Raw genomic sequence first — 22,053 nt, forward strand, 5'->3', positions numbered from 1 at the left:
TGGGTAAAAGCTGATCTTCATTGACAAAGCAATATAAAAAACTAATTAGACAGGACATGACAGGATTAGACAGGAAATTTGTTGTTGGCAGAGCTTTCTCTCTCAATTGGAATTGCCGCTATGGTCAAATCTGTTTGTTTATCCACTTTCCATTCAATAAATGAAGGGAAAAAGCATTATTGATTTGATGGGGTTCAGCCAAGCCCATTTGCTCTGTGAATCTGAACAAGTTTGCTACTTTGTGCTGATTGTCAAAACCTTTTAGTAAGGTGCATCCTGTACTTCTGCATCTGTTTATCTAGCATAACTGAGATCATCTGTTGTTATGCATAGCGAAGCATGGATTATGAGCTTATCCTTCTCAATTCACATCCTAAATCTGCTTCTCTACACAACACATGGTGGCAGAGACCTTACTACAAATCCTGCTATATTACCGGTGTTGTTTAACATGTTTCTGTCTGCTACAATAGTTTATCGCTGGTCATTGCGTAAAAGTTGCAGATGTTGTGTGGAACTGATTGATGATGCAGAAGCTGTTTTGTCCCCTCTGGGAGCTGAACATCTGTGTGGGGAAGTGTCCACACCTCCGGATGAGTGATTTCTCTCTGTTTCGGTCTAGAGCGGTAGTACTTGTCCCAGTTCGGGTGCCAAGTAGACACATTTCATTTGTTTGTAAAAGCCACATTTTAAAAACACCACCTGATTGAATATGATTAAGAGTTGGGAGCTTGGTTTTATGTTTTCACAGTAGATTTGATCTTATTGCCAGCTACCACCCTGTAGCCTAAGACTTGTTGCCCACTGAAGCTAAGCAGGGTTGAGCCTGGTCAGTACCTGACTGGGAGACCTCCTGGGAAAACTAGAAGAGGTGTTAGTGAGGCCAGCAGGTTGGTGCTCACCCCAGTGGGTCCTAACGCCCCAGTAGAGCGACGTGGCCACTATACTGTCAAAAAGCACCGTCCTTTGGATGAGACGCTGAACCGAGGTCCTAACTCTCTGTGGTCATAAAAAAATCCCAGGATGTCCTTCGAAAAAGAGTAGGGGTGTAACTGCGGCATCCTGGCGACATTTGCACATTGGCCTCTGTCCATCATCATGGCAAACAATAAGCTGGTGTGTGGTGGGCGTTCTGGCGCAATATGGCAGCCGTCGCATCATCCAGGTGGATGCTGCACATTAGTGGTGGTTGAGGAGATTCCCCCTTCCACATGTAAAGCACTTTGAGTACTCCGAAAAGTGCTATATAAATGTAACAAATTTCCACATACTGTACCATTAGACATGAAAATAAAATTAATATAACGTAGTATAACTCTGTAATGTGTCATATTTATGAATGAAACAGGATATTCAAAGAGATAAAATGCAGGATATAAGTTGATTTTATCCAAAAATCCTTTGGGAATTTATTAAAAAAAAAAAAAAAAAAAAAAAAAGGGTTGCTGGATCATGGTCTCTCAGGTGGTTGGAGAGAGGAGGGGATGGGTGTCATCAGCCAAAAAGGAACGTTTTTGTTTTTTGTTTTGTTTTCATTTCATTCTGTTTGTTTTTGTTTTCAGATTTGTGTTTTGTTTTTTGTGTGTGTTTGTTTAGTTCCTTGTTTTTTTTGTTTTACATTTCATTTCATTTAGTTGTTCTGTTTTTTGATTTGCTTTTGTTTTCAGATTTGTGTTTTGTGTTTTTTTTTTTTTTTTTTTTGGTTTTGTTTTCATTTCATTTAATTTAGTTGTTCTGTTTGTTTTTGTTTTCAGCTTTGTGTTTTGTTTTGCGTGTTTGTTTAGTTCCTTGGTTTTGTTTTGTTTTGTTTTACATTTGATTTCATTTAGTTGTTCTGTTTTGTTGTTTTTCTTTTGTTTTCAAATTTATGTTTTGTTTTTGTGTGTTTTTGTTTAGTTTCTTGGTTTTGGTTTGTTTTTTTGTTGTTTTTTTATTTAATATTCAATAATTATTTAAAAAAAAGTAAAAATTACATTAAAGAACAGCAAATATGTCTGTAAATGTACGTTGACTCTACAGTTTTGGAGCAAAGGTGACACATTGAATCATAACATTAACATTAAAAGTACAGGTTGACTACCAAAGGTCTAGACCAGGGGTGTCCAAACTCAGGTCCTGGAGGTCCACTGTCCTGCAGAGTTTATCTCCAACCCCAATTAAACACACCTGAACCAGCTAATCAAGGTCTAATTAGGCATACTAGAAACTTTCAGACAGGTGTGTTGAGGCAAGTTGGAGCTAAACTCTGCAGGACAGTGGCCCTCCAGGACCGAGCTTGAACACCCCTGATCTAGACTGTCATCATGAGAAATGTGTCTCACTGGGTCTTCACTGAGAAACGTTTCTCTCTCTCTCTCTCTCTCTCTCTCTCTCTCTCTCTCTCTCTCTCTCTCTCTCTCTCTCTCTCTCTCTCTCTCTCTCTTTCTCTCTCTCTGCAGATCTTCTATGACCTGGTTCGGCAAATCAACAGGAAAACTCCAGTACCTGGAAAGGCACGCAAAAAGTCCACCTGCCAGCTGCTCTAATATACAGCTGTTCTTTTGCTCTGAGCCAGGTAGGATTTCAACTGCCATTGGCTGAGCAGACAGATGATGATTGACAGCTCAGCATAATCAATGCTCTAAAGTTATAGAAATCAGGTTATATTTAGATCCAATAGCGATTACACTCCTTTTTCTTTTTCTTCCTGCAGGTCTGATTTACTGCTGTACCTTTCAGCAGTGCCAGCATTCCGACGTTACTAAAACCTAACATCGAATGGACTTTCCTATGTGGTGATGCCCCTTTAACAAACCAACCAACCAACCAACCAACCAACCAACCAATGGAATCAAGGCTACAGTACCATGACAGTTTTTTGCACATAGATAACCATCATCACTTTCCAATGTTGTGAGAAAGAGATTTTTACATATAAATATATAAATATATATTCTAACTGTATGCAACTGAATAAAAAAAAATAAATGAGTAAATGAATACAGAGCTAGACAAAAAGAATTTTTAAAAAAATACAGAGCCTACACGCAGTGTTATCGCTAACGGAGACAGCCACCGTTGTAAATGTAAGGAGGGAATGTCTAACCAGGCTGTGCACGTTGCCATGGCAATTACAATGATATTTATAAGCACCACTATTTTAGCCAGAAAGGAGAGGAAGTCCAAAGAGCTCCTATATAAACCATTCTTACAGCTAACTTTCACTCCTTGTTGTTTTATTTTTATCTTTGTTTGTAATTTTTTTTTTTTTTTTTTTTTGTTGCTTTTATTCTAAATATGATTTCTTTATCTTCTGCCTTTTTTCTCTTTTATAAAATTACTAGTTTTTTTGCTCTATGGAGATGTTATATTCGCAACAGCTATTGAATTTTACCTTAGGAAAAACCTGTGGATACAGTGATGTACATGTAAAAAGTTTTTCTGTCACTATCATTGTCCTTAGCCTCAGATGTTGCCTTCAAATATGTGTTAAGTCTTTTTTTTTTCCTCTTTATTTCCCATGAGGAAACTTCATTTCCATGATCTTTGGTCCATCTCATAGGCCACGCCAGGTTTCTTTGTCTTGTTTTTCAAAGAACTTTGTACAGCAGGCTTTTTTTTAAGGGGTATTCAAAATAAAAGGTTTAAAAACTTAGTTTTAGTACCCCCCCCCCCCATATCTGTCAGAAGCTCATCTTTTGGGTGGTTTCATAATAAAGAATCAAATCCCTCTTCACAAAGCTGATCCTGATCAAATGTAGGACATATATACAGTATGTATTTTAAAGAATTGGGGTTTTTAATACACCATAACAACAAACTGTCATCAGAGATGACACTCTCGATACACAATCTTCGCCCCCTTCCCCTTGCTTGCTGATGATGCATCTGGTGTAAACTGAGGATATGAAAACCAAATATTGGATCCTGTCAGTAAAGAGTGAAGAAAAGATGTCTGTTAGTGACTGTTTCGACTTTGTAATAATTTGCCGTTTTCTGTCTTCGTTACTGTTGGATTAACTGAATGTGGGGGTGTGGGAACTTTGTGTTAAGCGAGAAAAAATGGGAAGAATTGATTAAAAAAAAATTAAAAGAATTAATTGTACATTAAGTGCAATCTTAAGGAATGTTCATAAAAAAGCCGAAAGCAGTTGTAGCATTAAAATACTTGTCTCTTTAAACATCAAAGTGACAGGGTGCAGCATGCCGTATGTACACTCAATGAATTGTTTATGAATGCTTTGAGGATTTGCGCTGTGTAAAGTGAAGAACATGACTCCTAGGGAGTGTCCGAGCAGCAGCGGACAAAGGTAAACATTACGAGTCGTGTGGTGTTCTGATTACTGCAAGCAAATGCCTTGATGCTGTTTAGGTTTTGAGGGGGGAAATAGAAAAAAGAAACCTTTATGTGAAGACAAGGTTTGAGACAGAGGCACAGTATTTCAAATGCAACATCATCTGCTTCTGATGGGCGGCGGGTGGAGGGAGGAAAGGGTGGGTGGGTGGATGGCCAAGTGTCAACTTAAAAGCCTTAATTAAAAGTGGTGCAATTTTGTATAACCGAGCATCTGTAGTTTAATAAATTGGATTGCCATGCAAGGGCTCGCAAGAAGCCAGTTTTTGCCGGTTGAATGTTTTGTGTATTGTTTCAGCATTTTCTGTCAGTCCAATAAAAAATGAAACCATTTAACTTACTCTCTACCATGATGACACATTTGCTGCAGGTATTATTATCTGATTAAGACTGAATCAGAAAATGGAGAATAATGGAAGTTGGATGCTTTGCATTGAGCATGAACTGGAAGGAAATGGATGATGGGTATTTTTCACTTCCCAGAAACATAATGAATGGGTTTTGGCAGTATCCACAGATGATATCCTCAGCGGTCTGCTGTCATCACTTCAGAACACCATCATTTAGTAACATTTGTATCACTAACACTTTACAATTACTTAAGAAAATAAATAACAAACATTTTATATACCCATGTCAAAAGGTTGATGATATTTTGTGGGTTAACCCATGAATCCATGTAATTCAACATTTTCATATATTATATACAAGTCCCACATATGTGTGTATATACATAGTATATATATATATATATATATATATATATACACACATATAACACACATATATATATGTACATATTGCTGCTGTCAAATCAATTAATCGCATATTTACGTGTGTGTGTGTGTGTGTATATATATATATATATATGTATAATATATAATTAATATAATTATATATATAATAATATAATTTCATAGGCCAATATAATTTTAAAAAAAAATTTTTTGGCCAACAGATACTGTTCAATAAACTGAATTAATACATTTATAACAATTTAAAAACAAATTAAGGCCCGGTTTCACAAACAGGGCTTAGCCTAAACCAAGATTAGGCCTTTATAAATGTACACAAGAAATAAACATTACTGGTGTACATCTTGAGACAAAACAATGGCTCTGACATATTTTAAGGTATCTCAGAGCAAGTTTCTTTCAGCTCAAACATGCATTTTAGTCTAGGACTAGCTTAAGCCTTGTCTGTGAAACCGGGGGTAAGTGTGACAACTTGCCTCGACCTGATGTGCCATTGTAACAACTTCTCCGTGTGACACCTAGCAAGTCTCATTTTTGTGTAAATACATAATATATCCATATATTGAATATTAAATCTAATATTTGATATATTCAGGCTGTAGAACGAGATAAACACAGATTATGACATCCAGTACACTAGATGACGCTGTGCTGTGCCAGACTAAATTCGATACACGAACAGAAGAAACATCCACACATGACATGTGAGAAACACAAGAGTGCTACTGAAGGACTTTGTTTGGTTCCCTAAACGTTGATATCATCTAATAAAATCATGATATCGCAGGAATACTGCACAGTTTGTGTGACACATGTGCGCGTCGTCTTCCTGTGACGCTTCAAAACAAGAGTGATTTGCATTTGACAACCGCAGTAAGAGTGTAGGCTATTCTGAAACATATATATTACATTTAATTTTAACAAAAAAGTTTTTATCATGACTCTCAGCATGACTTTCGGGTGTTGTAGTAAAGTTCGTCTGTTTCGGAATAAGGCGACTGTCGACCTTTGCAGAAAACTGTCAGATGCTGCCATCTCATCTGATGAAACTCAGTCCAGCGCTGGTGAGAAGCCCAGGAGAAGACGGAGAGCTCCGGGGAACGCGACTGTTCTTCTGTTCCCCGGGCAGGGCAGTCAGTTTGTCGGTATGGGGAAAGGACTGTTGAAGTATGGTAATGTCAAAGAGATGTTTGCTGTAGCTCAGAAGGTGCTTGGTTATGACCTGCTGTCTCTCTGCTTGAACGGACCCGAGAAAGATCTGATGAAGACTGTTCATTGCCAGCCAGCTGTGTTTGTGTGCTCGCTGGCTGCTGTGGAAAGACTGAACCATGAAAATCCTGCTGTAAGTTATTCACAAGATCAGAATATTATTTATGTCTATGATGGGACAGCTAATCTATTAGGATTAGCATTTCCTTGCATGTATAATTAATATATGAACATGTGGACAATAATAATGTAAAACCCATTGACCCCCTTTATAGGCTATTGAGAGCTGTGTGACTGCAGCAGGATTCAGTGTTGGTGAATTTGCTGCTTTGGTCTTCTCTGGTGCAATGAACTTTGCTGAAGGTAAAACTCACCCTTACGTTTATAAAAACACAGACTAGCAGTTGTAGTCTTCCTTTTCTTTATGCAAAATATTATTTCTTTTTTTTTTTCTTTTTTTTTGGGGGGATTTGGCAGTCAAATATGACCTAGAGCCCTGGAGATGTTGTTAATAATTTTCAGGAGATTCACACACATTTATTTGATCAAAATGTCTTGTTCTCTGCTCACAGCTTTGTTTGCAGTAAAGGTGAGGGCAGAAGCAATGCAGAAGGCCTCCGACCAAGTACCTAGTGGCATGTTGTCTGTGATTGGCCGACCTCAGGCCAACTACAAATACGCCTGCGTCCAAGCTAGGGAGCACTGTTTGTCTCTTGGTATCCACGAGCCTGTGTGTGCCATTGCCAACTACCTTTTTCCAGATGGGAGAGTAATAGCTGGCCACAAAGAGGTAAGATCCATCATTTGGAATGAATGCAAAAAGACTAGGGCTGTAGACTAATCTTTAATCAACTAGAAGAGGCTTAGTCGACCAAAAAAGTTATTAGTCAGTTAGTCGCAGAAAAAACCTTATGGCGAAGTCACGCAGTCCATGGGGGACCGATCATTAACAGTGGGTCCTTGTGGTAATTACAGTATGTCGGGCAGGAAATCCAAACATTTGCCCTCATCCATCGACCTCAAATATGGCTTATCATTTAAAGTATGTAAGTAGTAGCAACTTTACATGTCTGCTCGCTCTAACATTAACCTAGATAAATGTGCGCTATTATTAGGTGCATATTCAAGTGTTTGTGTGGAGTATGGAAGCTAAAGAATAGCACCCTTGCTGTAAGACATGAAGGCACCGGCGCGATCACTTGCGTTTTTTCCTGATAACAGTGGAAACAACTTAAAATACTCCATCATTTTTGGTCATACAGATAAGAGTAATACATCATTCAAAACTGTAAACTTTACTTTTATTTGTGTAAACTCACAATAACAAGAAAACTTTGTGTCTTTGTAAAATAAAGAAAACAGGCAGGATATGCTTTCTGTCTCCATCTTTGTGAACTAAACAAAAACTCAGTGTATACTTGGCTCACAGACATGAGAAATATATCTAAAATCTGTATGAAATGTGCATATAGGCACATCCACTACTGCGTGGGCATAGTCTCGACTTAGTCTCTGCAGCCGAAAACACAGAAAAAATGATCAACAAATTATTAAAATGACAGTCTCCTTGCTGTTTTTTCACAACACATTCATAATCATTACTTTTGCCGGTGCGCTGTCGCAAGCTTTATGCATGTGCTTGAGCACTGATTAGGCTATGTATTATATACAGTATCTCACAGAAGTGAGTACACCCCTCACATTTTTGTAAATATTCTATTATATCTTTTCATGTGACAACACTAAAGAAATGACACTTCGTTACAATGTAAAGTAGTGAGTGTACAGCTTGTATAACAGTGTAAATTTACTGTCCCCTCAAAATAACTCAACACACAGCCATTAATGTCTAAACCGCTGGCCACAAAAGTGAGTACACCCCTAAGTGAAAATGTCCAAATTGGGCCCAAAGTGTCAATATTTTGTGTGGTCACCATTATTTTCCAGCACTGCCTTAACCCTCTTGGGCATGAAGTTCACCAGAGCTTCACAGGTTGCCACTGGAGTCCTCTTCCACTCCTCCATGACGACATCACAGAGCTGGTGGATGTTAGAGACCTTGCGCTCCTCTGCCTTCCATTTGATGATGCCCCACAGATGCTCAATAGGGTTTAGTCCATCACCTTTACCCTCAGCTTCTTTAGCAAGGCAGTGGTCGTCTTGGAGGTGTGTTTAGGGTCGTTATCATGTTGAAATACTGCCCTGCGGCCCAGTCTTCGAAGGGAGGTAATCATGCTCTGCTTCAGTATGTCACAGTACATGTTGGCATTCATGTTTCCCCTCAATGAACTGTAGCTCCCCAGTGCCGGCAGCACTCATGCACCCCCAGACCATGACACTCCCACCACCATGCTTGACTGTAGGCAAGACACACTTGTCTTTGTACTCCTCACCTGGTTGCCGCCACACACACTTGACACCATCTGAACCAAATAAGTTTATCTTGGTCTCATCAGACCACAGGACATGGTTCCAGTAATCCATGTCCTTAGTCTGCTTGTCTTCAGCAAACTGTTTGCGGGCTTTCTTGTGCATCATCTTTAGAAGAGGCTTCCTTCTGGGACGACAGCCATGCAGACCAATTTGATGCAGTGTGCGGCGTATGGTCTGAGCACTGACAGGCTGACCCCCCACCCCTTCAACCTCTGCAGCAATGCTGGCAGCACTCATACGTCTATTTCCCAAACACAACCTCTGGATACGACGCTGAGCACGTGCACTCAACTTCTTCGGTCGACAATGGTGAGGCCTGTTCTGAGTGGAACCTGTCCTGTTAAACCGCTGTATGGTCTTGGCCACCGTGCTGCAGCTCAGTTTCAGGGTCTTGGCAATCTTCTTACGGCCTACACCATCTTTATGTAGAGCAACAATTCTTTTTTTCAGATCCTCAGAGAGTTCTTTGCCATGAGGTGCCATGTTGAACTTCCAGTGACCAGTATGAGAGAGTGAGAGCGATAACACCAAATTTAACACACCCGCTCCCCATTCACACCTGAGACCTTGTAACACTAACGAGTCACATGACACCGGGGAGAGAAAATGGCTAATTAGGCCCAATTTGGACATTTTCACTTAGGGGTGTACTCACTTTTGTGGCCAGCGGTTTAGACATTAATGGCTGTGTGTTGAGTTATTTTGAGGGGACAGCAAATTTACAGTGTTATACAAGCTGTACACTCACTACTTTACATTGTAGCAAAGTGTCATTTCTTCAGTGTTGTCACATGAAAAGATATAATAAAATATTTACAAAAATGTGAGGGGTGTACTCACTTCTGTACTTCTGTGGGATACTGTATAGGCAATTAAAGGCTCATTATTATTATTTATATGGCTTATTAATATACACGTGCGATTAGTCGACTAATCGCTTAAATGAATGACTACTAGTCAACTAGAAAAATCTTAAGTCGAGGGCAGCCTTGAAAAAGACCAATACACTAAGACCAGAAATGTGCTTTAAAAAGAGTAAACCGATTTTGATTCCACGTAACTTTCCAAAAGGACAAAAACCTAATTGTTAGGCCTTTTCAAGCTTTTAACTGTCATTCTCTCACACAGGCTTTGGATTTCCTTCAAAGCCATTCCAGAGAGCTGAAATTCATGAGAACGCGACTACTGCCGGTTAGCGGGGCCTTTCACACTGCACTGATGGAGCCGGTGGTCAAGCCTCTGAGCGACGTCCTCAGACAGATAGAGATAAGGCGGCCCGAGATCTCTGTGCACTCCAATGTGGACGGCAAGCGGTACATGCATGACAAGCACGTACGGAATCAGCTGGCCAAACAGCTGGTGTCTCCAGTGAAATGGGAGCAGACGCTGCATGAGATTTATGAAAGAGGCCAGGGGCAGGAGTTTCCTCACACCTATGAGGTGGGACCTGGTAGACATTTGGGTTCAACGCTACAGAAGTGCAATATGAAGGCCTTTAAGAACTATACACATGTAGATGTTGCATTGACAGAGGATTGATCAGTAATGTGCAGTAAATCTGTTACATTTGGTTTTCTTCTTGCTGATAAATACAAAAAAGCCAAACACTTTGTTTTTCTTTTTTAAAAATTTTTATTGCGCTTGGTGATTTGAAAAGTCCAGCTTCCTTTAATAATGTAGAAATGCTTTTAGAGGAAGAGGTAACAATTCATTGGCCCAATTATCCAGCAATAGACCCAATACACACACACAAAAAAACATTTTTAACTTGCAAAAACCTGCACATATATTATATATGTGAACCAGCACGTCATTTGAATCAGTTATAAAAGAGAATGCAAAATAAGCAGTTTAAAAAAAAAAAAAGAGCAAAATCGTTATATTTGAGCCAAAGACCAGCTCTTGACCCCCTCGATGTCACATTCAGCCTTCATATCCATTCTAAGTTATAAGGAAGATAGACACAGTGACCAGTAGTAAAGCAGACGCCAGTATGTATGTGGTTCGGCGAGACCAGTCAGAAACATTGGACACCTGAGAAAAGATAAGAATTACATTTGTTTTATACCACAGTTTCACTTAAAGGGTTAGTTCACCTAAAAATGAAATTTCTGTCATTAATTACTCACCCTTGTGTCGTTCCACACCCGTAAGGCCTTCGTTCATCTTCGGAACACAAATTAAGATATTTTTGATGAAATCCAAGAGTTTTTTTTTTTTTTTATCCCCAATAGAAAGCAATGAAATTACCGTCATTCAAGGTCCAGAAAAGTAGTAAAGACATCATTAAAATAGTCAACGTGATGTTATAAAGCAACAAAAATACTTTTTGTGCGCAAAAACAAAACAAAAAATAACGTTGAATAATTTGTTGAATAATTTTATTCAACAAATTTGTCTCTAATTACATTGCTTTCTTTGTGGGGGATAAAGAAATGTCTTGGATTTGTGTTCCAAAGATGAACTTACGGGTTTGGAATGACATGAGGGTGTGTAATTAATGACAGAAATTTAATTTTTGGGTGAACTAACCCTTTAAATACCAGGGTTGCCACAGTCATGGTAAACACAAAAGTATGAAAGCATTTCTAGGCCCGAGCAATACATTGAAATTAAGAAAATACTAAAAAAATCAAGGAAATTTCTGTAGTGAATATATTTTTTTTCTACTTATGCATGGCTCTAAAATATGCATTTGACTAGAAATTACTTTGTAAAAGAAAAATTGGAAAAATCGAAATATATTGAAAAAGTGTAGGAACCCTCAAATACTGACTCCAGTTTACACTGTTCAAAAGTGGTCAGTAAGAATTTTTTTTTCTTTTTAAGAGAAATTAATACTTCTATACAGCAAGGAGATATTAAATCACTCAAATATGACAGAAAATTAAAAAAAAAAAAATCTATAATGTTAAAAAAATTCTAATTCAAGTAAATGCTGTTCTTTTGAATTTTCTATTCATCACAGAATACTGGAAAAATGTATCACAGTTTTCACAAAAATATTAAGCAGCGCAACAGTTTTCAACATTGATGATAATAAGAAATGTTTCTTGAGCAGCAAATCATCATATTAGAATGATTTCTGAAGGATCATGTGACACTGAAAACTGGAGTAATGATGCTGAAAATTCACTGAAGACACTAAATGGACTTTTTAGTGTCTTTACTCAAGATTCATGCATATTTACAGCTATTTACAGACACAAAAGAAATCCTTACCCAGGCTGCCCACTTCTTAGCCTCCTGACAGCCATTCTGAAGCTGTGGAATCAACCAGGATGTCCTCAACATTGGCATAATTTTAGACCCCCATATGTTTCCGAGGATCCTGCTTTTAATACAGCTCCATTATTAATAGATATTAACAAAAAACACCCAAAACTGTCATATTGTTCACCCTCTTCATTTAAAACATCCTAAATGGATTGCTTTTGGCATTTGTTCATGTGGAAGTAAATGCTCTCAACTCACCCAGAGAACGCTCTCCTGGTTAGGATGTAAAGATAAATCCCAAAATTCAATGGCTGCAATTGGACAGGCAGTTGTTCACGCCATTTGTAGTCCAATTCGTCTCCTATCTGAGCCAGTTGTCGTCCAATAAGCTGGGTGACTCTGATATTCAGAGCAAAAAAAGATTTGTGTGTAAAATATCATATTGTATTTCACAATATAATATTTCAATCCGAATAAATGATTACCTCATATTGATGGTATAGTGAGTGTTGTGGTCTACCTCACCAGGTCCAGCCTGGAGGGATGTGGCGTTTTTCGGCTGTCTCGTTTCTTCCACCATTGTGTTCTGAAAGGTGTGATCATGTTTATGACATTAATTCAACCGTCTCTTGCACAAAGTTAACCATCTATTTGCCTGAATTCCATTTTCTATTTCCTTTCTCTGCTGCGGTTCTTTATTTTGTTTGTGTGGAGGAAGAAGACTTTGTTATTTCGCCCTGCCCTTTGTGGTCTCACGTGACTTGATCCTGCAGCTATTGCTTTCAACGGACTAGTATCACTCTGTAAACATACAGACCATGTGACCTGAGGACACTGGGTGTGTCTTTGTCTATTGCTGCTATAGTGTTAGAACATGACATCATTGCGCATACAATCAAGTTTTGAAAAACACCTGCAGCCATAAACAGAACTTCCTGTAATGCTAGAGGACTCTGCTCTTCTGTGGTAATAAAAAAAAAATAATAATAATGGAAGGACGCACACATGCACAGTTCACAAAGCACCATAAAGCTGACTCAGTCCTGGCCTTCGGCCTTACTTTCACTATTTGCTGTTATGAAAGAGCATGTGATTAAAATGCATTTTGATTATTTATAGTATAAATAACACATTTATCATTTATGAGGGTCTAGTAAAAGAAAAACAAATGTGTTTTCATTCTCCTTCATGTGACTGTTGAAATCATCAGGTTTAATGCAAATGCTCATTCAAATCAGCCAAACTGCTCAAAGCCGAACTGAAATATTTTTCTGAACAATTACATTGTTTGTCGACGCAAAACCTAAAATGGAGTGTGAATGTTTTCTGTGACTAATATGTCAAAATAAACTGTGACGCAGTCATCATTCTGAGACCAGGAAAAGAAAAATTAAAAAAAAAAAAAAATAATAATAATCCTAATTTCTGACTTTTACATTTCTAAAAGCTTTTTTTTTTTTTTTTTTACAACTTAATCTCATCTAAACATTTTTTTATTTAAATATAAGTTCATCTTTAGATAGCTACAAAGTGCTAGTTTTCATCCTTAGGCATGCTACTGAATATTTTAATGATTGATTTGTAATATATAAATATTTGTTTCTAACTGCAGATGTCACCATAGAATCATTTATTTTCAGCAGTCAACATGTTCGCATTTGGCTTGATAACAAAGGACAGGTGCATAATGGAAAACAAAAGCAAGATCATACCTTGTTAGCAGATTAAAATGGACGCCGCCCTGCAACATTTCAAGATTTAATTTAATTTGAAAGAATATTTGCTTTTTAGTATTATGAAAAAGAAATGAATGAATATTTTGTGTGACTTACAGCAGCGTCCTTTAATCTCCGTCTCTTCCTGTGATGTGTCTCAGTACAGTGATCACCTGCAGCCACACCTGTAGGTTTACACTCAGGAAGTGGCTGCGGGTATCAGTTTCATCTTTGACCAGCAGAGGACACTAAAGAGTTTGATATCACTACATTCATTCATTAAACACAGATCCGGATTCATGATCTCATGCTTTAATTCAGTCTGCTGGACCAAAAAGCAAATGTAGAGTCCTTTCTTACATTTCAGAAACCCAAAACCTAAATTATGGAGTACCCAGTTCGACTAAAATATCTCCTCATCATAAACTGGATAGATATTGCTTCTAGAGGTATTGTGAGTATCATTTATAAATCACTTGTGGTACGACAGTACTCAAACATTCCGACTGAGGGCTTCTGGGAGAGAGAACTTAACACTGATTGATTGGGACACTGTCTGGGGGAATTGTTTTGCCACCTCCAGCTCACCAAATGATTCATTATAGGTTAATTTATAAGGCATATGCCATTTCCTGTTTATCATACAAAATGAAAAGTAAGTCTGATCCTTTTTGTCACCTGTGTACTGTAACAGCGCAAGTCCATGTACATATATACATATGTTTTAAGACTGTTCTCGAATTGAGCCGTTCTGGCCTTCGATCCGGGATGTATTGACAGATCTTCTGAGGACCCACTGTTTTTTCTCTTGCTGGATGATTTTTCACTGCCACTGTCTGTCAATCAAATGAGGATTCTGTCTTCTGCCTTTACTGTGGCTAAAAAGGTTATTCTGAAACTGGTTGGATCCATCTACCCCAGCCATGCCTACTTGGATGTCATATTTTTTGGAGTGTACCTCAGCCAAAGTGCACGGTGCCACCAGAAAGACAATACAATTTAGGTTGGACCTTATTGAGATTTTATCAGAACTTTTGAAATCTTGAGATATACTTGGTATCCTCTTATATACCGTTTTGGTCATAGTTTTATTTTGCTGTCATATAATTTTACAATTTTCCCCCTTCTTCCCCCTTTTTTTATTTTTATATCTCTATTTATCTTTTATAACTGTGGGCGGATCTTGGGCTTTGTTGTAAATAGTTATCAATTTAAAATGTTTAATAAAGAAAGAATAAAACATTTTCTATCTATCTCTGGTGAGTAAATACTTTGAATATTGTGTTGATGTGGGTCTCTGAATTCTCAGAAGTCAGCTATAATGGTATGGTAGCTATACTTTCATCTGCAGGCCAATCAACTTGTTTTATGGCTTTTGCTGTGCACCTAAATTACAACATTTTGCATTTAACCTGTGTGTGTGTGTGTGTGTGTGTGTGTGTGTGTGTGTACAGGTTCATATTACATTGAGGGGATCAAATGGTTCCCACAAGGATAGTAAAACCTGAGATCACCTACATTGTGGGGACCAGCCAGTAGTCCCCATGGGGGAAATGGATTAATAAACATACTAAATTATGGTTTTTTTTTTGTTTTTGTTTTTTGAAAATGTAAAAATGCTGAAGGTTTTCTGTTATGGGTAGGTTTAGGGGTAGGGGTAGAGAATATGCAGGTTGTACAGTATAAAAACCATTACGTCTATGGAGAGTCCTCGTAAACCACATATACAAGTGTGTGTGTGTGTGTGTGTTTTCCTCCATAAAATTACCTATATGTCCCAAATCCCAGCTTTACATTGTGTGTGTGATAAAGTACATTTAAACAAAAAAATGTACCGTATATGCCACAAAAAGTTCTGGACACATTTAGGCCTACTCATTTTTTTATTACCACTTTTCCACATTTTAGCATAATAACAAAGACATCAAAGGGATCTAATTATAAAAAAAAGTATAAGAAATATATAAAAATGTTACCTTCGTGATGTTCATTTTGAGATGTTTTTTAAACACAGGAGTTCACATGTATGCTTGACATTTGTTGGCTTGTTTTCCTTCACTGTCAACACATACTGTAGCCCTACGGCCGTGGTTGTAGATGATAAGTTTTGTGTTTCGCAAAGTTTGCTGCTTTAGTTGTTGATTCACATTGTTTCTAGATTATTGTGTTGAGTGATCAGATGCATTTTAAATAATTTCAAATAGTTTCACTGGCCAAAAAAAATAGCTTTATCACAAAAACACAAATTTCACTATTTTTTGGCCCTGGCACTAAATGACCAGCTAATATCATTTCATATATCATATAATCAGCATATGGGAACGTGTGAACGAGTACTAGTCAGGAAAAAATCAATCCAATTGGATTATAAGAGCAGACTGATTGCTATAAAAGGAGGGAAGAAGTGCTTGTGTTAGCAATGGTTACCTCCAAAGAAAGCATGCAGCCATCATCGATTTGCATCAAAATGGCCTCACATGCAAGGAAATTACTGCAAAGAATATTGCACCTGAAAGAAGCATTTACTGAATCATCAAGAACTTCAGGGAAAGAGATTCAACTGCAGTGAAGAAGGCTTCAGGACATCCCAAAGTGTCCCGCAAGCACCAGGGCCATCTCCACCTGAAGAGTGTGGTAAAAATTCCCCTATGCACCTGACTTACATTAACCTGGGACGTCTCCTGATCGACGCCCTTCAACGCCTCCTGATTTATCCTCTAGAGAGTCTCAACATCGGCTGAGTTGGATGACGTCTCGTCCCCTATGAACACTATCACTATCCACTAACCTGCAGACTCCAGAGAATGCCTTTGAATGTGCTTTAATCACAGCCGAGAGGATCTTCCTGACAAAAAAAGTACAACGGTTTTTATAGAATAGAATACATATTTTTTCTACAATATGATTGGTTCTTCATATGTATAATTCAGCAAACCCTTATGTTACTAGGTAAAAGCAAGTCTGGATTTCTTGATTATTCACTTTGTTACGCCAAGTCATGAGTTTATATATTTAGACAGCTGTCTAGTTTTGTTTCCCCTTCTTTATATTCAGACATGATTCAGACACACTTTGGCCCAAGTGTTAGGGTCATTTAGTTTTCAAAAGCATATAAATGTTAATCCTGCAAGAAATAGAACAGACTGAAATTGTGCAGGAAGTTTTGAACCCTAAAGGAAATTGGACAGCAAAAGAGTGGTGCAAAGTTATTTTCTCTGATGAAGCCCCCTTCCGTCTGTTTGGGACATCTGGAAAATCAATTGTCTGGAGAGGAAAAGGTGAACGCTCCTGTGTCGTGGCAACAGTGAAGCATCCTGAGACCATCCATGTGTAGGGTTGCCTGTCATCTAAGAGACTGGGCTCTCTCCCGATTCTGCTCAAAAACATAGCCGTGAATAAAGAATGATATCAGAACGTCCTGCAAGAGCAACTTCTCCCAATGATCCAGGAGCAAACTGATGATGATCCGTGCATTTTCCAGCATGATGGAGCACCATGTCACAAGGTAAGAGTGATAATTAAGTGACTCAGAGATCATTACATTGAAATTTTGGATTGGTGGCCAGTCAATTCCCTGGATCTTAATCCCATAAAGAACCTGTGGTCAGTCCTCAAAAGGTGAATGGACAAGCAGAAATGCACAAATTGTGATCATCTCAGAGTAGAAATAAGGCAAGAATGGATCACAATTATTCAGGATTTGGTATAGAAGCTGATATCCAGCATGCCAGAGCGAACAGAGATAGTCTTCACTGCAGAACACGAAATACAGGGGGTGAGGTTGGATCCAAATCAAACTCCTCCCACTTTACCTGATCCCTAAACCTACCCATCTCCACCACCTGGATCTGGATCTGGATCCAACTCCTCCCACTTTACATATCCCTATCCCCGTCTCCACTAAATACTGACCCTTTGCATAGCCTATTGAATGTTTTTGCCAATAAATGCCTTTAAAACTTATGAAATGCTTATCATTTCTTTCCAATATACCATAGAAATATGTGGGGGGGAAAAATCTACAAATACTGAAGCTGCAAACTTTGCGCAACAAAATGTATGTCTCTACCAATACTTTTAACCTCGTCTGTAAAGAAAATTAAAAATTCACAATTGCTTTCTGAAGAAATTCGGCTGTAAATAATAATTTCAAGTATATCCTTGAATTTATTTATTTATTTATTATGGTCTTGAAGGGTTTTGTTTTGCTTTGAAAACAATCAGAGACTTTTATTTTGAAGTGCACAAAACGGAAGCACAGTTAAACGTTGGCTTCACAGTTATGGACCACAGTGGTAAGGAGGGAAATTTATGGGTTTCATTAGTAGGTTTATTCTACACAAAACATGTTTTTTATAACCACAAAATAACTGCGCTGAGCTTTTATAGATGTTTGCGTAAAGAAAGACGAGCTACATCTTGTGTATGCCTGGTTAAAGACATTTTCCTATATCACCATCGGTTATGGCCTCTATGTCAATGTGGCGTTTATCTTCCTGATTCCATTTGATACCGTTTGTACAATATCTCTAAAAAAGCCTGCTCATGGTGTAAATAAAAACATAAATACATTAAAGCGTACAGTCTTTGAGGTTATTTAGTGTAACCTAATCGTGTGTGAGCTGTATATTGCCTGTTTCCATGCTGCTTACACGAGTTCACATCAGTATCATTGTCACCCTCGCTGAAATATCAAGTCTTACTTATGCACAAAATCAAATGTTTCATCGGTTCTTTTGATATTATGCGAGTTAATACAGACTGCATGCAGATGCGTTTTTATTCAGCGATACTCAGACGTGTCAATTTGTGATGGGTTACAAAGACGTGCATTGATTCTGTATTAATTTCTAATGAAGGCACTGTTTTTGACAGAAGGCCAAAATTAACACTTCATTTTTTTTTGTTTTTTTCCATGCAGACAATGATATGCAGGGTACTGATGGGCCGTTAGGTGGTCCTGATGTCAGGAGGAGGATTCCAATCAAACTTCTTCCCAAACAGGCCAGGAATAAACCTGTCCCACGACAGCAAAGACCAGCAGGACGGTTACCACCCAAAGCCCATTCTGAAGAAGGTATTGTGTCTATATATTTTCAATGACACACTTTTCTACATGTTATTAAGCATATTATCAGATATTATGATGCACTACAAACGGAGCTTGTTTTCTAAACTGTTTCTGCTAGAAGGGTTTAACTTCAAGCAGGAGGACCGGTTTGATTGTGGTGTGAAAGCAGGAGACGCTTTTGCAAGTCAGCGTCGGTTCCCACAGCAGCTGTACTGGGATTTCAAGGTACATCTATATAAATTATAAAATGTTCCCACCTCTCAGATGCTCATGTTTGAAGTGTTGTGGTTACTCTTGTTCTTTGTTTTTCTAGCTAAACTTGATCGGGGAAAAGGATGAGACACCTGTCCATTTCTGTGACAAATGTGGACTGCCAATTAAAACATATGGCCGTATGGTGAGAGTAGTTGACTATAATAAATGTGTTCAATTTTCAAGTGACAGCTTTTGGGTGACACTGATTAATACTGCCATGACTTCATTATATTATTTCTTTGCAGATCCCATGTAAGCATGTTTTCTGCTACGAGTGTGCGTTACATCATGAAAGGAAGGGTGATAAGATGTGTCCAGGGTAAGCAGAATGAGCAGTTTTTGCCTCTACTAAAGTGTTTGCATACAAATATGGCCTTACACAGTCGTTTTATATTGTTTTATAATGGAGAATGCTTGGCTTGATGCAGATATAGGACTGGGTGGTATACCCTAACTTTCAAAAGTTCGGAGTCAGCAAAGTGCATTGACAGTAAAGACATTTTAAATATTACAAAAGATTTCTAACACAAATAAATGCTGTTCTTTTGAACTTTCCATTCATCAAAGAATCCTGAAAAAGCAACAACTGTTTTTAACATTGATAATAATAATCAGAAATGTTTCTTGAGCAGCAAATCAGTATATTAGAATGATTTCTGAAGGTGACATGGGAAACTGGAGTTATGATGCTGAAAAATTTGCTTTGCCATCACAAGAACAAATTAGAAAATAATTATGAATGATAAATAACTTAAAGGCATAGGGGTACGTTCACAACCTGATTCATGTGGTGTTTTAAATCGATTTTATGATGTATTGCCAATTCTGAGACGGAGCTTACCGAACATCCAAAACAATGCTGTGTGCTGAGATAAATGTGCTTGTTGTGTGTGTGTAGCCTGCATATGATGGTATTTTGGCCAGCTGGGAACTCGTGAAGAGCTTATAAAATGTGTAAAGGAGTCAAAACAGCGGCGGGAATCCCTTTGTCACACACACAAACGATCTGCTGCGTGGATACGCGCGTCTGAAAGGTCTGAAAACTAACAGGCAAATGTTACATATGTAATTGTACAAAATGTTTTGTTTTGTTTTGCGTCTGATGCCTGTCATGGGCAAACTCGCGACTATGACGAAAAACCCATATGTGTGAGGATTCTGTCGTTTTTAGGGTATCATCTTCCTGTTTTTGGTTCGTTTACATGTATTTGGTCCGTGTTGCGTTCATATATCATTCAAACCGCACCAGAGTTCGTTTGGAAGCAGACCGAGATCCATCTTTTCAGCGGTCTCGGTCCGCTTGTTTGGTGCGCACCAGGGTTCGGATGGCAGCGTTCACATATGTTCAAATGAACCGCACTAACAGAGCAATCGCACCAGGGTTCGTTTTAATCGAACCAAACATAACAAGTGTGAACGCACCCTCAAATACCATATTGAATCACAGTTATGAATTGATTCAGTGAATTTGGCTTACCAACTTTAACACCATTTTGTAGTTTATATTAGAGAATATAAATAGTGATCGCAAAACTAGCTCTAATGACCAAATTACACTCGCAAAATTCTCAATGTTGCTCAATATTAAATTGCCTGTGAATATGTAAAATATCATCCAGCCCTGGTTTGCTCTAATATGCATAATGCATGTGTTTTACGGATGTTGCTTCTCTCTCATATGTCCTCTCTGTTTCCAGTCTAAACATGTACAGCTGTACAGACGCGGTCCAGCGGATTGAGCAGTGCCAGCGTGGCTCTCTCTACATGTGTAGTATCGTTCAGGGATGCAAACGCACCTATCTGTCTCAGAGAGACCTGCAGGCCCACATCAACCACCGGCACATGCGGTCCGGCAAGAGCTCCAGCAGCCGCTCTGACCCTCTCCACCTTCCTCCCGCCTCGGAGGTGTCCGACCGCTTCCGAGTGCCTCCGCCTCACCTGCCCAAGCCCCATGTGCTCATCCCTCCTCCTCTGGCTCATCAAGGTCACGACCCCTACAGCCAACCTCCCTCTTCCTCCCACGATGACCTGCGACCTCCGCAAGGCCAACCGCCGGGAGACATGGGGCCATCCCGCTCTCTCGCTCAGGAGACCTTCCGCATTTCGACCGTCACCACGCGAAAGCACAGCAACCTCATCACGGTTCCCATCCAGGACGATTCCGCGAGCTCCGGACCGTCGCGTGACACGCTTCCCCAGCCCGGCAACGCTCCGCCCCCTCACCATCACCCTGGAGACTATCCAGGTCAGCCTGTCGTGACCCATCCGCATCACATGATGGCGCCACCTCAGCAGCACTACGGACCCCCTCCGCCCCCTCCCCCCATCAGTCACCCCATGTCACACCCGGGACAGGGCTCCAACACACCTCACATGGTTTTCAACCAGGCCCCTCCGCCACTGTCGTCTGTCCCCCCACCCATCACCCCACCTCCCGGACACCTCATTGGTCAGATGCCCCCGTTTATGAACCATCCTCCACCCGGGCCGCCCCCTCAGCACGGTGGTCCCCCTGTCAATGCCCCGCCACCCCATCATTACAACCCCCAGTTTCCAGAGGACAAGAGCACACTCAGCCCGCCGTTTAACCAGCCGGGGGGCTTGAGTCCAGGAATGTGGCCGGCCCCCAGGGGTCCTCCTCCCCGAATGCAGGGTCCCCCTCCACAGGGACAGATGCCGGGGCCGCATCACCCGGATCAGGGCCGCTATAGACCATATTACCAGTAATAACATGTTTTTGTTGTTGGTAAACAAAAAGTGATTTAGTATGTAAACCTGGCAGGGATTCGAATGCATATTTTATAGTCTGAAAATATTAACTGTATAGTAGAGATCAGTACTGAATGGTGTTTTAAATCTTGTCGTCAGATATTCAAACATTTACTTTTTAATAATTGAGCCCATACATGCTGCATTTTAGGGGCTTTTGTTGATTGTTGAATGTTGTTTCTTGAATGTAATCAAAATTAAATGTACAAATTAAATGCGCTTTTATTGCGTTCATCTACTCTCTCACCTAGTGTCTTAAATTTGATTTAAAAAGAGTATCTCAATATAAGATTTTGC

The 22,053-nt window shown here is 39.2% G+C and overlaps 3 protein-coding genes and 1 long non-coding RNA gene across 12 annotated transcripts in view; 3 read left to right on the plus strand and 1 right to left on the minus strand.

Annotated features, from left to right (window-relative positions):
* rap1b (RAP1B, member of RAS oncogene family) overlaps positions 1–4,669 on the plus strand; it is a 63,672-nt gene extending 59,003 nt beyond the window's left edge. For all 4 annotated transcript variants that reach the window (XM_051892187.1, XM_051892188.1, XM_051892189.1 and 1 more), the window contains exons 7-8: positions 2,439–2,554; positions 2,693–4,669. In XM_051892187.1, the coding sequence (XP_051748147.1) occupies positions 2,439–2,525 (87 nt within the window). In that variant the 3' untranslated portion in view covers positions 2,526–2,554; positions 2,693–4,669. The remainder of the gene's footprint in view (positions 1–2,438; positions 2,555–2,692) is intronic.
* A 769-nt stretch (positions 4,670–5,438) lies between these two features.
* On the plus strand, positions 5,439–10,604 carry mcat (malonyl CoA:ACP acyltransferase (mitochondrial)). Of its 2 annotated transcripts, XM_051892186.1 has the most exons (5): positions 5,446–5,961; positions 6,083–6,430; positions 6,573–6,660; positions 6,870–7,087; positions 9,859–10,604. In XM_051892186.1, exons 2-5 carry the CDS (start codon positions 6,236–6,238, stop codon positions 10,267–10,269), a joined length of 912 nt encoding a protein of 303 aa, XP_051748146.1. In that variant the 5' UTR covers positions 5,446–5,961; positions 6,083–6,235; the 3' UTR covers positions 10,270–10,604. The 2 variants fall into 2 exon arrangements, with proteins under 2 accessions (XP_051748145.1, XP_051748146.1); XM_051892185.1 differs by having other exon boundaries at positions 5,439–6,430.
* A 42-nt stretch (positions 10,605–10,646) lies between these two features.
* Positions 10,647–12,453, minus strand: LOC127511387 (uncharacterized). Its single transcript, XR_007930019.1, has 4 exons — positions 12,432–12,453; positions 12,205–12,345; positions 11,953–12,061; positions 10,647–10,764 (listed from the first exon to the last, which is right to left on the minus strand). It is a non-coding gene; the product is annotated as an uncharacterized LOC127511387 (long non-coding RNA).
* A 5,414-nt stretch (positions 12,454–17,867) lies between these two features.
* Positions 17,868–21,994, plus strand: cbll1 (Cbl proto-oncogene-like 1, E3 ubiquitin protein ligase). 5 transcript variants are annotated; one of them, XM_051892175.1, is made up of 6 exons: positions 17,868–17,956; positions 18,583–18,738; positions 18,851–18,957; positions 19,046–19,129; positions 19,233–19,306; positions 20,685–21,994. In XM_051892175.1, exons 1-6 carry the CDS (start codon positions 17,944–17,946, stop codon positions 21,712–21,714), a joined length of 1,464 nt encoding a protein of 487 aa, XP_051748135.1. In that variant the 5' UTR covers positions 17,868–17,943; the 3' UTR covers positions 21,715–21,994. The 5 variants fall into 5 exon arrangements, with proteins under 5 accessions (XP_051748135.1, XP_051748138.1, XP_051748136.1 ...); XM_051892178.1 differs by having other exon boundaries at positions 18,854–18,957; XM_051892176.1 differs by having other exon boundaries at positions 17,922–17,985.
* The last annotated feature ends 59 nt before the right edge of the window (positions 21,995–22,053 follow it).

This window comes from Ctenopharyngodon idella, chromosome 4 (genome assembly GCF_019924925.1).
Source record: "Ctenopharyngodon idella isolate HZGC_01 chromosome 4, HZGC01, whole genome shotgun sequence".
Lineage (NCBI taxonomy): Eukaryota > Metazoa > Chordata > Actinopteri > Cypriniformes > Xenocyprididae > Ctenopharyngodon > Ctenopharyngodon idella.

Excerpts from the sequence above, each read along its gene's own strand:
- mcat (XM_051892185.1), top strand. The coding sequence starts at position 6,026 with ATGACTCTCAGCATGACTTTCGGGTGTTGTAGTAAAGTTCGTCTGTTT. Across the intron at positions 6,431-6,572 it reads TGAACCATGAAAATCCTGCT|GCTATTGAGAGCTGTGTGAC; the intron begins GTAAGTTATTCA and ends CCCCCTTTATAG. Across the intron at positions 7,088-9,858 it reads TAATAGCTGGCCACAAAGAG|GCTTTGGATTTCCTTCAAAG; the intron begins GTAAGATCCATC and ends TCTCTCACACAG.
- cbll1 (XM_051892175.1), top strand. Across the intron at positions 19,130-19,232 it reads TTAAAACATATGGCCGTATG|ATCCCATGTAAGCATGTTTT; the intron begins GTGAGAGTAGTT and ends ATTTCTTTGCAG. Across the intron at positions 19,307-20,684 it reads GGTGATAAGATGTGTCCAGG|TCTAAACATGTACAGCTGTA; the intron begins GTAAGCAGAATG and ends CTCTGTTTCCAG.